Source organism: Portunus trituberculatus, chromosome 17 (assembly GCF_017591435.1).
Source record: "Portunus trituberculatus isolate SZX2019 chromosome 17, ASM1759143v1, whole genome shotgun sequence".
NCBI classification, from domain to species: Eukaryota; Metazoa; Arthropoda; class Malacostraca; order Decapoda; family Portunidae; genus Portunus; species Portunus trituberculatus.
In genome coordinates, this window is record NC_059271.1 from 10,626,720 (window position 1) to 10,640,014 (window position 13,295).

The following is a 13,295-nucleotide window of genomic DNA, read 5'->3' on the forward strand; positions in this document are numbered from 1 at the left end:
CCTCTCCGCCTCACGTCCTACATACCGCTCATCACGGTCACCCCGGCAGTGAGTGGGCGGCACACGTGGAGGCAGACCAGGACATGGAGGACTCCGGTCTCTGTCTCACACGGTCAGCAATTGGAGAGTGCCTGTTACCTTCTTGGTGTGGAGTTGGTGACACGAGCACCAAGAGAGACATCTCATCGTGGTGCAGACAGGAAATATCTCTGCTGGAGTGTCACGTTAAAGGCAGCGCCTCCTCTTCATTCCACGACACTTACATCAGTCAACTGTCTGCACCCTTCCCTCTCACCACTCTGAGTGATCACGAGAAGTCAAACAGTAACCAAATTTCAACCAGTGACTTTTTTGAGAAGTCTGAAGAAATTCCCTGTGTCTTCAGAATGTCTAAGATGTCCTCGCTGACTGGCCCTGAACACCGCACACAGGGTCAAACATATCCTCGGAAGAAGAACAGAGCACCAGCAGCGGAGGGCCAGAGAAAACAGCGTCGCAAGGCCGCCAATGACCGCGAGAGAAGGAGGATGACCAGAATCAACGTAGCTTTCGAACGCCTGAGGACGAGACTGCCCCACACACCCCACAGACTTTCCAAGCATGATATCTTGCAGATGGCGCTGTCCTACATATCGGAGCTATGCAGCCTCCTGGAAGTGTCACAAACTGGGAAGTGGCAGAGTCACGTGTCTGTAGAATTCATGATGCCCTGCACGCCACTGGTGCCTAAAGCTCGCTGACAAGAATGAGAGAAGGTGGAGACGTCAGGCAAGGCTCGATGTGGTACTTGTAGTGAAGATGAGACATTAGGGATGTGTTGTGAATGTGGAGGAAACCTGTGGCCGTTCCTTGCGCGGGGCTTGGTGTTCAGTTGAAATTAATTAACAGTGAAAAAATTATGAGCCTGTGTTATTTACTTAATTTTTTCCTCTTGTTTTATTAATGTCAGTAATAGTGAGAAAGATAATTCATGATAACTGAGACTCGAAATTTTTCTCTTGTGTCTGAAATTAGTCTTGCTTTCCTTTACAATTATTCACTCTAGGACTGTGCTAGTGTGTGTGTGTGTGTGTGTGTGTGTGTGTGTGTGTGTGTGTGTGTGTGTGTGTATGTGTGTCTGTGTGTCTGTTTGTCATAATAGTCTATTGATTTCTTTCCTTTCACTTTTTCAGTACTTTCCATATCAGTTTATGTATTATAGTATGTATGTTCTCCCTATGCCTTCATCTCATAAATTTTGCTTTATCTTTGCAAACTCTAAATCTTGACTTCATCATTATAATAAACTTATATATAGATTAAAGTGTTTGCGTAAATTATTGTTTCAGAAAGTAGCGTAGAACTCTCTCTCTCTCTCTCTCTCTCTCTCTCTCTCTCTCTCTCTCTCTCTCTCTCTCTCTCTCTCTCTCTCTCTCTCTCTCGTTTTTGTTTTATTTTTTTTGTGTGTATGTGATGCACGAGTACGCAGAAAGAATGACTGCCTCACCCTGTCCACACACTCACAAAAAAAAAAGAAAGAAAAAAAAGCAGTAGTTGACAAACAGCATGACAGTGGATACAAACTATTAAACAAAGAAAAATGCAAACGAAAAATGAGTTGCAACAAAGAAGTGAAAATCATTGACTACTTAACAATGAAAAGAAAGAATAATAATGGTTAAAACAGCAGCAAAATAGTTAAAAGAAAAAAAAGAAAAGAAATGGAAGCAGCATCAACAAAAAGGAATCATTGACTATTTACCATAAACTGAAAGAAAAAGAAAGACGGAAAACGATTCATAAAAACAATGTGAAATACTTAACCCTTGCAATTCTCAGACACTTTTTTACCTTAAGATTTGTGGATTAGACCATTTTATTGACATTAGGAACGGTCTACGGAGATCAGGAGATTAATGGCCAAAGTCTTCACTATTTTACTCCCCGACATAAGTTTCTGAAGCTGTATAAAATCACCAAATAGTAAGCTGAATGAATATGGAAACACGTCATGGTACTGAAGAGGTTAGGACGCGACTGTGTAGTGTATCTGGTGTTTGAGTTTCTCTCCCCTTTTTTTTTCTATTGATTATTTACTTACTGGTTTATTGTTGATCTAGCTATTTATCTATTCATTTTTACTTATGCTATTAGACATGTGTGTTGCGTGGTATAAATTCAATAAAGTCTATGTTTATTGTTTTTGTTTATCAACCCCTTGCTTTGAGATAAGATAAAGACAGTTTAGAGTTTCATTTACTTATAAATGTGCCTTGCAATAATAGTAATAATGATAATGATAACAGTAATAATAATAATAATGACAATAATGATAATAATAATGATAATAATAATAATAATAATAATAATAATAATAATAATAATAATAATAATAATTAGTAATAGTAGTAGTGGTTGTAATAGTAGTAGTAGTAGTAGTAGTAGTAGTAGTAGTAGTAGTAGTAGTAGTAGTAGCAGTAATAGTAGTAGTAGTAGTAGTAGTAGTAGTAGTAGCAGTAGTAGTAGTAGTAGTAGTAGTAGTAGTAGTAGTAGTAGTAGTAGTAGTAGTAGTAGTAGTAGTAGTAGTAGTAGTAGTAGTAGTAGTAGTAGTAGTAGTAGTAGTAGTAGTAGTAGTGGTAATAGTAGTCATTATCTTGTACATTTAACCCCCTCCTCTCTCTCTCTCTCTCTCTCTCTCTCTCTCTCTCTCTCTCTCTCTCTCTCTCTCTCTCTCTCTCTCTCTCTCTCTCTCTCTCTCTCTTTCTGTGAGTGTGTGTGTGTGTGTGTGTGTGTGTGTGTGTGTGTGTGTGTGTGTGTGTGTGTGTGTGTGTGTGTGTGTGAGAGAGAGAGAGAGAGAGAGAGAGAGAGAGAGAGAGAGAGAGAGAGAGAGAGAGAGAGAGAGAGAGAGAGAGAGGAAAATTTCTCATCTTCTTTTAGCAGCTATTACTGGCTAGAATTGTTTTTCAAATGAATCTTGGACTTGCCTTCTTCCTCTCCTCTACATCCCCCATCATCGTTACTTTTTCATATCTTTTTCATACATAAGGAGAGAGAGAGAGAGAGAGAGAGAGAGAGAGAGAGAGAGAGAGAGAGAGAGAGAGAGAGAGAGTTGGTTGCTTAAACTTCCAGGAACGAAAATAAATTACATCTCGTGAATGTTTGAGTATGTGATAAGTCCATTAACCGATATTTTATTATTTTGATCAAGTTTTTTATATATCGAGACAAATGCAGGATGTTGTTATATTTTTTTTCCTAGAAGTTTAATACCAACCATAAGTAGTAGTAATAATGGTAGTAGTAATAATAGTAGTAGAGGAAGTAGTAGTAGTAGTAGTAGTGGTAGTTCTTGTTGTAGTAGTTGCTGTTGTTGTTGTAGTTGTAGTTGTGATAGAAGTGGTGGATAGTGGTGATGATTGTGGAAGAGGAGAATTTTATGTATATTATCGTTTTTACGAGTTATGTTTATGGGGCATACAAGTGTGTGTTTCACTGTTTGTTTGATCTGCTGCAGTCTCTGACGAGACAGCCAGACGTTATCCTACGGAACGAGCTCAGAGTTCATTATTTCCGATCTTCGGATAGGCCTGAGACCAGGCACACACCACACACCGGGACAACAAGGTCACAACTCTTCTATTTACATCTCGTACCTACTCAATGCTAGGTGAACAGGGGCTACACGGCCGGGGAATCGAACCCCGGTCCTCTGGTTTGTGAAGCCAGCGCTCTAACCACTGAGCTACCGGGCGTGTAGAAGTAGTAGTAATAGTAGTAGTATCTCTGGCATGGAGCTATACATTCCTCATACTTTCTCTAACCCTAAAGCTAAAAAGCCTTGGTTTAACTCTGCTTGTTCTCGTGCTGTCAATGATAGAGAGGCGGCTCACAAACGGTTCCGTAGCCATCCAACTGCTGAAACTCATGCCCTATATATTTCTGCCCGTAATCATGCCAAATCTATTCTCCAACTTACTAAAAACTCTTTCATCAATAGAAAATGTCAAAGTCTTTCCAATTCTAACTCCTCTCGAGATTTCTGGCATCTAGCCAATAATATCTCTAACAACTTTACTTCTTCGTCTTTCCCTCCTTTACTTCATCCAGATGGCTCTACAGCTGTCTCTTCTTTTCTAAAGCTGAACTCTTCGCTCAAACCTTTGCTACCAACTCAACTTTGGATGATTCTGGGCATATTCCTCCTACTCCTCCACCCTCTGACTACTTCATCCCTAAAATTAAAATTCTTTATAAAGACGTTTTCCTGGCCCTCTCTGGCCTTGATTCTCGGAAGGCTTACGGTCCGGATGGAGTCCCTCCTGTTGTTCTCAAAAACTGTGCTTCCGAACTCGCTCACTGCCTGGTCAAACTCTTTCATCTGTGTCTCTCTACTTCTATTTATCCTTCTTGCTGGAAGTTTGCTCACATTCAACCTGTCCCTAAAAAAGGTGACCACTCCAATCCTTCTAACTACCGCCCTATAGCTTTGATTTCCTGCCTTTCTAAAGCCTTTGAGTCTATCCTTAATAGGAAGATAATGAGGCATCTATCAGCTCACAACCTTCTCTCTGATTGCCAGTATGGTTTCCGTAAAGGCAGATCTACTGGTGATCTTCTTACTTTCCTAACTGAATCTTGGTCATCCTCTTTTAGGGACTTCGGTGAAACCTTTGCTGTCGGCCTTGACATATCGAAAGCCTTCGATAGAGTCTGGCACAAATCTTTAATTTCTAAACTACCCTCCTACGGATTCTATCCTTCTCTCTGTACCTTCATCTCCAGTTTCCTTTCCGATCGTTCTATTGCTGCTGTAGTAGACGGTCACTGTTCTTCCCTAAAACTATCAACAGTGGTGTTCCACAGGGTTCTGTCCTATCACCCACTCTCTTTCTATTATTCATCAATGATCTCCTAAATCTGACTCAATGCCCTATCCACTCCTATGCTGATGATACCACCTGCATTATTCAACAGCGTTCAACAGACGCCCAACCCAACAACAATTAAATGACTCAAGGCGAGATGCTATAGGACGCCTAACTTCTGATCTTTCACTTGTTTCTGATTGGGGCAGAGAAAACCTGGTTTTGTTCAATGCCTCAAAAACTCAATTTCTACAACTATCTACTCGACATAACCTTCCAGACAACTATCCTCTCTTCTTCAATAACACTCAACTTCCCTCTCCTCTACATTAAACACACTCGGTCTATCCTTCACTAAAAATCTAAACTGGAAATTTCACATCTCTACTCTTGCTAAATCAGCTTCCAAGAAGTTAGGTGTCCTGTGGCGTCTTCGTCCATTTTCTCTCCCTCCCAGCTGCTTGCTCTGTACAGGGCCTTATCCGCCCGTGTATGGAGTATGGCTCTCATGTCTGGGGGATCCACACACAGCTTTACTAAACAAGGTGGAATCTAAAGCTTTTCGTCTTATCAACTCTTCTCCTCTAACTGACTGTCTTGATTCTTTAAGTCACCGCCGCAATGTTGCATCTTTATCTGTCTTCTACCGCTGTTTTCATGCTGTCTGCTCTTCTGAACTTGCTAACTGCATGCCTTCCCCCTCCTGCGGCCTCGCTGCACAAGACTCTCTACTTCTTCTCATCCCTATTCTGTCCATCTTCCTAATGCAAGAGTTAACCAGTATCTTCACTCCTTCATTCCCTACACTGGTAAACTCTGGAACTCTCTACCTGTGTCTGTATTTCCACCTGCCTATGACTTAAACTCTTTCAAAGAGGAGTGTCAAGACACCTCTTACGTTAACTGGACCCTCCTTTTAGATTTTTTGTTTTCTCTTTCTCCTACTTTCCTCTTAACAGGGCCTGGCAACCAGCAGGACTTTTTTTTTTCCAACACTTTGTTTTCCTTGGCCAGTGCCCTTGTAATGTAAAAAAAAAAAAAAAAAAAAGTCTGTGACATGACAGATCTCACGTATATCATGTCAAGGTTCTCATGACGTACACTTATCTGAACAAAAGAATTCTGTTATCCGTGCTGCCAATTGCATGTTGCACGAATCCCTTTTTTTATTATTATTATTACTGAAAGCACAGGCATAGCAATTTCACGTGACTTGTATCGTAAATAGCCATCAGATGGATTTAATTTTTCCCTTCTGAACAGGTTCATATCAGATATTTCAAGGACTTTTGAGCACCTGACCAGTTTCCCAGCTATCCATCTTTCTCATTACACTTAGATAAAGATAAAGATTTTACTGTGTCATGCAAAATGTAGAGTTGTGAGTTAGATCAGCTCATCACAGTACACAATTTATATTATTTGCCATGCGTTTTACCTTTAAGTTGTTTCACATTGTAATACAACTACCTACTATAGTGCCCCCTGTGCCATTGAGGTCAATGCCCTATACTCTGTTTTCAGCATCTTAGACCTTATTGTATCCCGAGCTATCTTGTTGTATTTACATGCAGTTAGTTTTCTTAACAATTTAACCGCCATGTCTCAAACACGCCTGCAACAGCTTCAGTTTAAGCGAAATTTACCGACCCTTGAAAATACCATAAGCCTTTCGTACGGAACAGTCTCGTTTCTTTCCCTTAACCTTCTTTCAGCAAGTTAACTTATAATTATGGTCTTTTCAATACCTCCTTGTTGTATGGATCTAAAGAACCTGCAGGGGTCAGTCTGATGACTAAAAGAGAAGAGGAGTTAAATGAGTAGCCAATAATAGACAGTGTGGCACAGCTGATCTCTGGCACAGCTGATGCTCGCCACTATCCCTTCTGCTGCTCTGCATCCCAGCCACATAACACGCAACAGCTGACCACACACCGGGGCTTGGCTGGCGGGAGTGTGTGAGGAGCATGTAAGTCTGCTGCCCTGCGTATTGTAGGAGTCCCATTGTGTTAAGTGTGATGGCAATACAGTGCGCGTGAAATGTGTGCTAGCAAATCTCTGATGAGACAATTATGTGTGCCAGTAACCCATTGATATCTGGTTGTTGAGGTAATGGTGTCATTTATGTGAAGTATGTGAAAGTGTCTCAGTTACGTGTGTTTTCATAAGGAAGAAAATAATGTGATGTGATGCTGTGTTATGGAGATGCGTTACGTGGTACTGGGGTTATTGTGGCTGGCATGCAGGGATTACACTGGCTACTGAACACCGTGACAGGTATAGGGAAGAGTTGCAGGTGGGGGAGTGAAGAATGGGAAAGTTACCATTGTTTACTCTGAGTACAACAGAACAGAACCTCTTGACCTGATTCTGTCCTATTAATATCACAGTGTGCATGCGGCCTCAGCTGGGTCAAGTGGACCAAGGTAGCACAAGGCACACTCCACAACACTGACAGTGACGGGAGGGTAGCTTGGCAGGCTTGAAATTGTTAATGCTGATTTTTCTCATTTACAAAGAAGACGTTGTGGTATTCCTATGAATTTGACAGAGGTTTGGAGTGAGTTTGCCCATACTCACATTCCTATAATATAAAATGTATAGTGCATCCTTATCTTGTTTTCATGTATTCTCTTTATGTAACAGATTTGCTCAGCTGATGGGACCACACCCACCTGCCATTCATTGATCATACAAGGGAGATGACTAGTACTGCCTATGTTTGTCATATTTGGGAACTTTGCTGTAATCTGATTACATATTATGAATTTGTATATTATTCTACTTCAGACCCTTCAATGGCTAAAACTAATATTTATATCTGTGGAAAGTTCACAGCAGCCTGCATGAGCCACACCAGTACAGAGGGCTGTGGCACACAGTGTCTGATGGAGTAGTCATAATGTAAATTCACTTGCATGTAGTTTACAAGATAATGAACTTCAACAATGGCTGTCTCTTTCAACCTCAAATCAGAATTATTAGCTTCCCTAATCAACTTCATGACAGGGAAGTTGACCATGGTTGGTCTAATCCAATAATGGTTGTTGTTTTGTGTGGAAGTTCATGTATTGTATTTGACACATGTATTGGATTACTCATGGCCAATTAATGCAAGCTGAATAGCTGATTCAAATTGATATTTCCTACGTCACACCATCATAGTTTATAGTGACAAAGTCATCCTCTAGTATACATTTCTTTACCTCTACAATGGTGTTTTGTTTTTCGTGCAATTCTTCAATTTAAAAGTTAAACATTTCGAAAAGATAAATAGCTGCTGATTTGTGTGTGTGTGTGTGTGTGTGTGTGTGTGTGTGTGTCTGTGCATGCATGCTTGCATATGTATTACCTAGTTGTATATTACAGGGTTTGAGTGGGGCTCATTGTGACCTGTCTCCATATGTGCATCCATTCAACTTTTCCTTAAATTTGTGCACACTTTCTGCTGATACAATCTCTTCACTCAATCCATCCCCAGATGTCCACTGTCCTATGTGGAAAACTTAACTTCTTAATGTTCCTCAGACACTGACTTTTTATGATCTTGGAATGTCCTCTTGTTCGTCTATCTCCATCTTCTGTCAGTGATACCAGATCTGGTCTATCAATATTTTCCATATGGTTTACTAACTTACACATTGTTATTAGGTCTCTTCTTTCTTTTCTATCCTTCAAAGTTGGTATTACCATTTCCTTCAGTCTTTTTTCATAGGGAAGATCCTTTATTTCTGGGACCATCTTTGTAGGCATCCTTTGGATTCTTTCCAATTTCTTAATATCTTTCTGCTTATATGGTGACCATACCACTGCTGCATATTGTAGTCTAGGTCTTATCATAGTGGTTATGATCTTTTTCATCATACTCTTATCCATGTTACTAAACGCCACCCTGAAGTTGCATAGTGTCTTGTATGTTGAGGCAAATTGTCCATTTTAGTGTCTTTCTAGAGTCAGTGTGTCTTGTATAATCATTCACAGGTCTTTTTCTTCCCTCCTTTTCATTATAATCTCTTCTGCTGTTCTATATTCCCACATAGCTCTTCTATTTCTTTTACCCATTTCCATTACATGGCATTTCCTGATATTAAATTCTAGTTTCAACTTTTGGCTCCTTTCCCTTATCTTGTCAATATCTTTCTGCAATTCCATACTGTCACCGATGTTCCTTATTACTCTCAAAAGTTTTGCATTGTCTTTTAACAAATTTATGTAGCTACTCAAACCCTCATATATATCGTTAATATTTACTTGGAACATAACTGGTGCCAGCACCAGGATGACATATGAGGAGAGACTAAAGGCTATGGATCTACCATCCCAGGAACAAAGAAGGGAGAGAGGAGACTTGATACAAGTTTATAAATTGATCAACGGAATGGATCAAGGGGATAATGAGAAACTGATCCTGAGAGAAGAATATGACATCCGAAGTACAAGATCGCATAGTGAAAAGCTGAGAAAAAGGAAGATGTCTGAGAGATATTAAAAAATATAGTTTCCTGCAGAGATGTATTGAGACGTGGAACAGTTTGGATGAAGAAGTAGTGTCTGCAACGAGTGTGCATACTTTTAAAGTAAGATTGGATAAGTGTAGATATGGAGACGGGGCCACACGAGCATAAAGCCCAGGCCCTGTAAAACTACAACTAGGTAAATACACACACACAAAAGGGGTTTTCTGAAAGTTTGAGAGAAAATGGACCAAAAACTAAGGTGCCAGAGTATTATTTATTATTATTTCATTTTTTCCACACTACCATAATAATAATAATAATAATAATTAGAGAGAGAGAGAGAGAGAGAGAGAAAATTAACAGATGGGTGGTGGGTCAGTACTTAATCTGATAATTGAGAGTCGAACTGGCAATGTCTCACTCATGGGAATTCCAGAATGTGCCCTGCCCTGAACGGACTTCATAGACTTCATAGCGTAGACCAGGGTGAACTGGTCCCCCTGCCACCTGGGGTGAATTGGGGCGCTCCTCAAAAATTTATGAAAAATTTGAAAATTGAAAAAAGTGAATACTGGGCTTGAAAGCCCACTTCAGTATCTACACAACCTTAAAAAAGTTTTTGGTCCTGACCAAAAAATTATGGTTTCTAGGGCATCCCCAAAAAAGTGTGTTTTCAAAGTTGCAAAATTTTTGTATAAAAAAAAAACAAAAAAAACATTCAATTACTCCTGAAAGTACACTAAATTTTGTTGAATTTTTATAAAAATTGCAGGTCATATAGATAATTCTCTGTTCTTTTGCATGTTTTAATCAGAAATTAAAGATTCCGTTTAGTTTTAGTGCTATAGGCACTTCAATGAGTGGCCTGATTCACCCTGGTGTATTTTGAATACCAGGGTGTGTCGGGCCACCACACTTTCATTATGTTTTTTGCTACATTAAAGCTTCCCAATGTTTTTATTTTTATTTATAACCATCATTAAACTTCCTCCTCACACAACTGATGTACTACAACCTCTTGATGTTTGCTATTTTAAGCCTTTGAAATTGAAATTGAATTTGAAATTGAAGGTGGGATGCCACTATTGCCAAATGGCAAGCAGCAAACTATGCTCGGAAAATTACCAAAGGGGAATTTGTAGATTTGATGGACAAGGTTTGGGATGAATGTTTCAGTCTCCCAAATGTAAAAATGCCCTTGAAAAAGACTGGTTTGTATCCACCTGACCGCAGTGTTTATCCAGTGAAAACTTTCAACCGAGATCTGTATAAATTACGCAAAAGTGTCCAGACATCTTCAGAGCCAGTCCACAAACCAGTGACTCCAAAAAAGGTCAGTCCTTCCAGAGAGATGATTTCCCCTTCAACCTCTTTCGAGCAGATAATGGCAGATGTTTTCAGTGAGCCCTACCCAACCACTAGTGGTACAATGCAGACAATGGCAAGAAGAAAAATAGATGTCCATAGTCGTGTCATAACACACGATGAGTTCTTATAAGCAGTCGAGGAGAAAGAAAAGATGATCCTTGAAAAGAAGAAGAAAGCAGAAGAAAAACAAAGAAACAGAACCACAAGAAAAAGGAGAGAAGTTTCATCTGGGGAAGAAGAAGATGTTGACGACTTTCTGGAAGAGTCTGAAGAAGAGACTGTAGAAAAGAAAAGGAAAGCACCAGAAGAAAGGACATCAAGGAAGAGATTCCACAACAGCACTCCACTAGAAGAGCTCAGTTCAGCAGAGGAGGAAGATGCTGAGCTATTGAACAGCAGTCATTCTTCAATCAGCAATATAGAGGACACGAACGAAGATGAAGAAATTGAAGGTGTTGCAATGTTTAATGCTCGGAAGTACAGTAGAATACAGAAAAAGAGAGAAATAGAAGAAAATGGCTACTTTGGGGTGGATTATGGAAAAGCATGTATTGGGCATGTGATTATGTGTGGCAAAGAGGTGCTATAGGCCATAACATAAAAAACAAAGAAAAACTAGTCCTCTTTGTATAGATACATAGTAAACAGAACAACTGTAGTTATCTTAAATAATTACAAGAAATTATCCAAATAGTTAACAGTTAAGACTGGATCCATTTCATATTCTTTTACTAGCATTTATTTATTTCAGGACACAGTGACCAAGTAATGCTACCTGGAAACCATCACCACTATAGTTATGGTAATCAGTGTATTCTTACTTTGTGTGTAGCCATGTAGTGTGTAGTGTGACCATTCTGCCTGGCATCAGGTGGGAGTGGCTGTTTTCATGTGTCAGTTATGGATTGGTTTACATTCTATTCATTGCTTCTTTTCTTCCAATTATTATACTGTGTGTTTGAAATTGTTTTTACATACCATGCATGCACTGTAAAAGCTGTTTTATTCAGATTGGTAGATTTTCTAGTAGTAGCTAATGGAAAAAGTATGAATAACTTTTTTTAAGAGCTTATGTTCAAGTTGTGCAAAATAATTTAGTTAATTATGTTACTCTAGAGCAGGGGTTCTCAACCTTTTTAATGTTATGTACCCCTTGAAGTCTTTCAGTATTGATCACATACCCCTTACCCACAATGCAGCGTCAGGAAGGGTAACAATAAATGCATGGTTTATTGACTTAGTTTATTAAGTTTAAATTGTGTTATATATGTGGAGCAGACACAATTTTTAATTAATATTAGTATGTTTCTATGAGGTAGTGTCGATAGGAACTGGTACCTCACAGGGAGACACTATATGTGACTAACATGCAATGCATTTACCAAAAAGGAACTATATCAGCCAATTTTTTATCATTATGGCAGTGAACTAGTGTTGCTTGCAGCTAGTTGCAACTTGTAACTAGTAACAGTGATAAATAAGTCACTGTGTGTGTAAATAACATTTAAAATAATAAATCAGAACAAATATTATAGGTTTGCAAGGTTGTGTGACAACTGTAATCCAAGAGAGCTTTCTCTCAAGTGATATAACTCCAAGAGTTTCCTTGTTAACGTTGTTAACGTGTCCTGGTTCTAGTGAAGGACACATCCAGCCTAGCACATGTAGGCCACATTGTATACTACAAACAAATTTACTGCTATTCAAAACTGAAGCATTTTGAGAAAGCTGCCATGTACCCCCTAAAATTCCTCTCACGTCCCCCTGGGGTATGCGTATCCCAAGTTGAGAACCCCTGCTCTAGAGACAGAATTAACTCACATCAAACCATTTAGTATTCATAACTGTTATGAGCTTCAGCATGACAAATATTTACAAAAGATAGCTAATTCAGAAAGTGTGTGAGTAGTCAGCAGAGGCTACCATTGTCATCCAGCAAGTGGAAGATCCCTGCTTCAATCCCTGGTTGATGCCTGGCTTTACTGATGAAACTCCTTAGCTCCAACTGAAATCTAGAAATGAATGCATTTATTCCTCTCAGTGCATCTTCTTGCATACTCTGATCCCTAATTTTTTCCTTTTTTTGTAATTCAGCTTTTTGCTCTACTTTCCCCTTTCACTTTGATATAGCATTTTGCACAGATTTCATATATCATTTTCATGGATCCCAGAATGGCCAATACTGACCTCTCAGAAGTTAGTGGAACTAATCAAGGGATTAATAAATGGGTTTAGGATTAGAAGATGAATAAAATGAATGTCAGGAGGTGTCAGTTGATGAGCTGTAAGTGATGTAAAGTTCAATAGTGATTAATTAGTGCATTGGTTATTACTTCAGGATCCTGAATGTGAGATGGCTGGTGGTTGAGCAGCATTTTATAGGATGGGATGGTCAGACACCAATGACAAAAACATATCATAAATTACAGTGGTACTTCTTAATATTCTGTAACAAATATTTTGTGGTTAATGAATAATTTGAAAGTTAATGAAAGGATTAGTGCATTCAGCAATTTTGGAACCCTAGCTAGATTCATCTCATTTCCTGCCATTCTTTCCATGTAACCAAAGCTATTGTAACAGTTCTAATGTTGCAGAAAGTTTATTGGTGGCAGAAATGTTGGAA

General features: G+C 39.2%; 2 protein-coding genes across 6 annotated transcripts in view; both read left to right on the plus strand.

Moving 5' to 3' along the window:
• LOC123504730 (mitochondrial nicotinamide adenine dinucleotide transporter SLC25A51-like) overlaps positions 1 to 13,295 on the plus strand; it is a 164,379-nt gene that overhangs the window by 102,466 nt on the left and 48,618 nt on the right. The window contains exons 1-2 of one of the 5 annotated variants that reach the window (XM_045255482.1): positions 6,603 to 6,813; positions 11,421 to 11,471. In XM_045255482.1, the coding sequence (XP_045111417.1) occupies positions 11,469 to 11,471 (3 nt within the window). In that variant the 5' untranslated portion in view covers positions 6,603 to 6,813; positions 11,421 to 11,468. Of the gene's footprint in view, positions 1 to 6,602; positions 6,814 to 6,882; positions 6,954 to 11,420; positions 11,472 to 13,295 lie in introns of those variants that run through there. The other 4 variants (XR_006674929.1, XM_045255484.1, XM_045255483.1 and 1 more) reach the window with 4 other exon arrangements.
• Positions 15 to 1,216, plus strand: LOC123504732 (protein Fer3-like). The gene has a single exon (XM_045255490.1). The coding sequence runs from the start codon at positions 84 to 86 to the stop codon at positions 738 to 740; it is 657 nt and encodes a 218-aa protein (XP_045111425.1). The 5' UTR covers positions 15 to 83; the 3' UTR covers positions 741 to 1,216.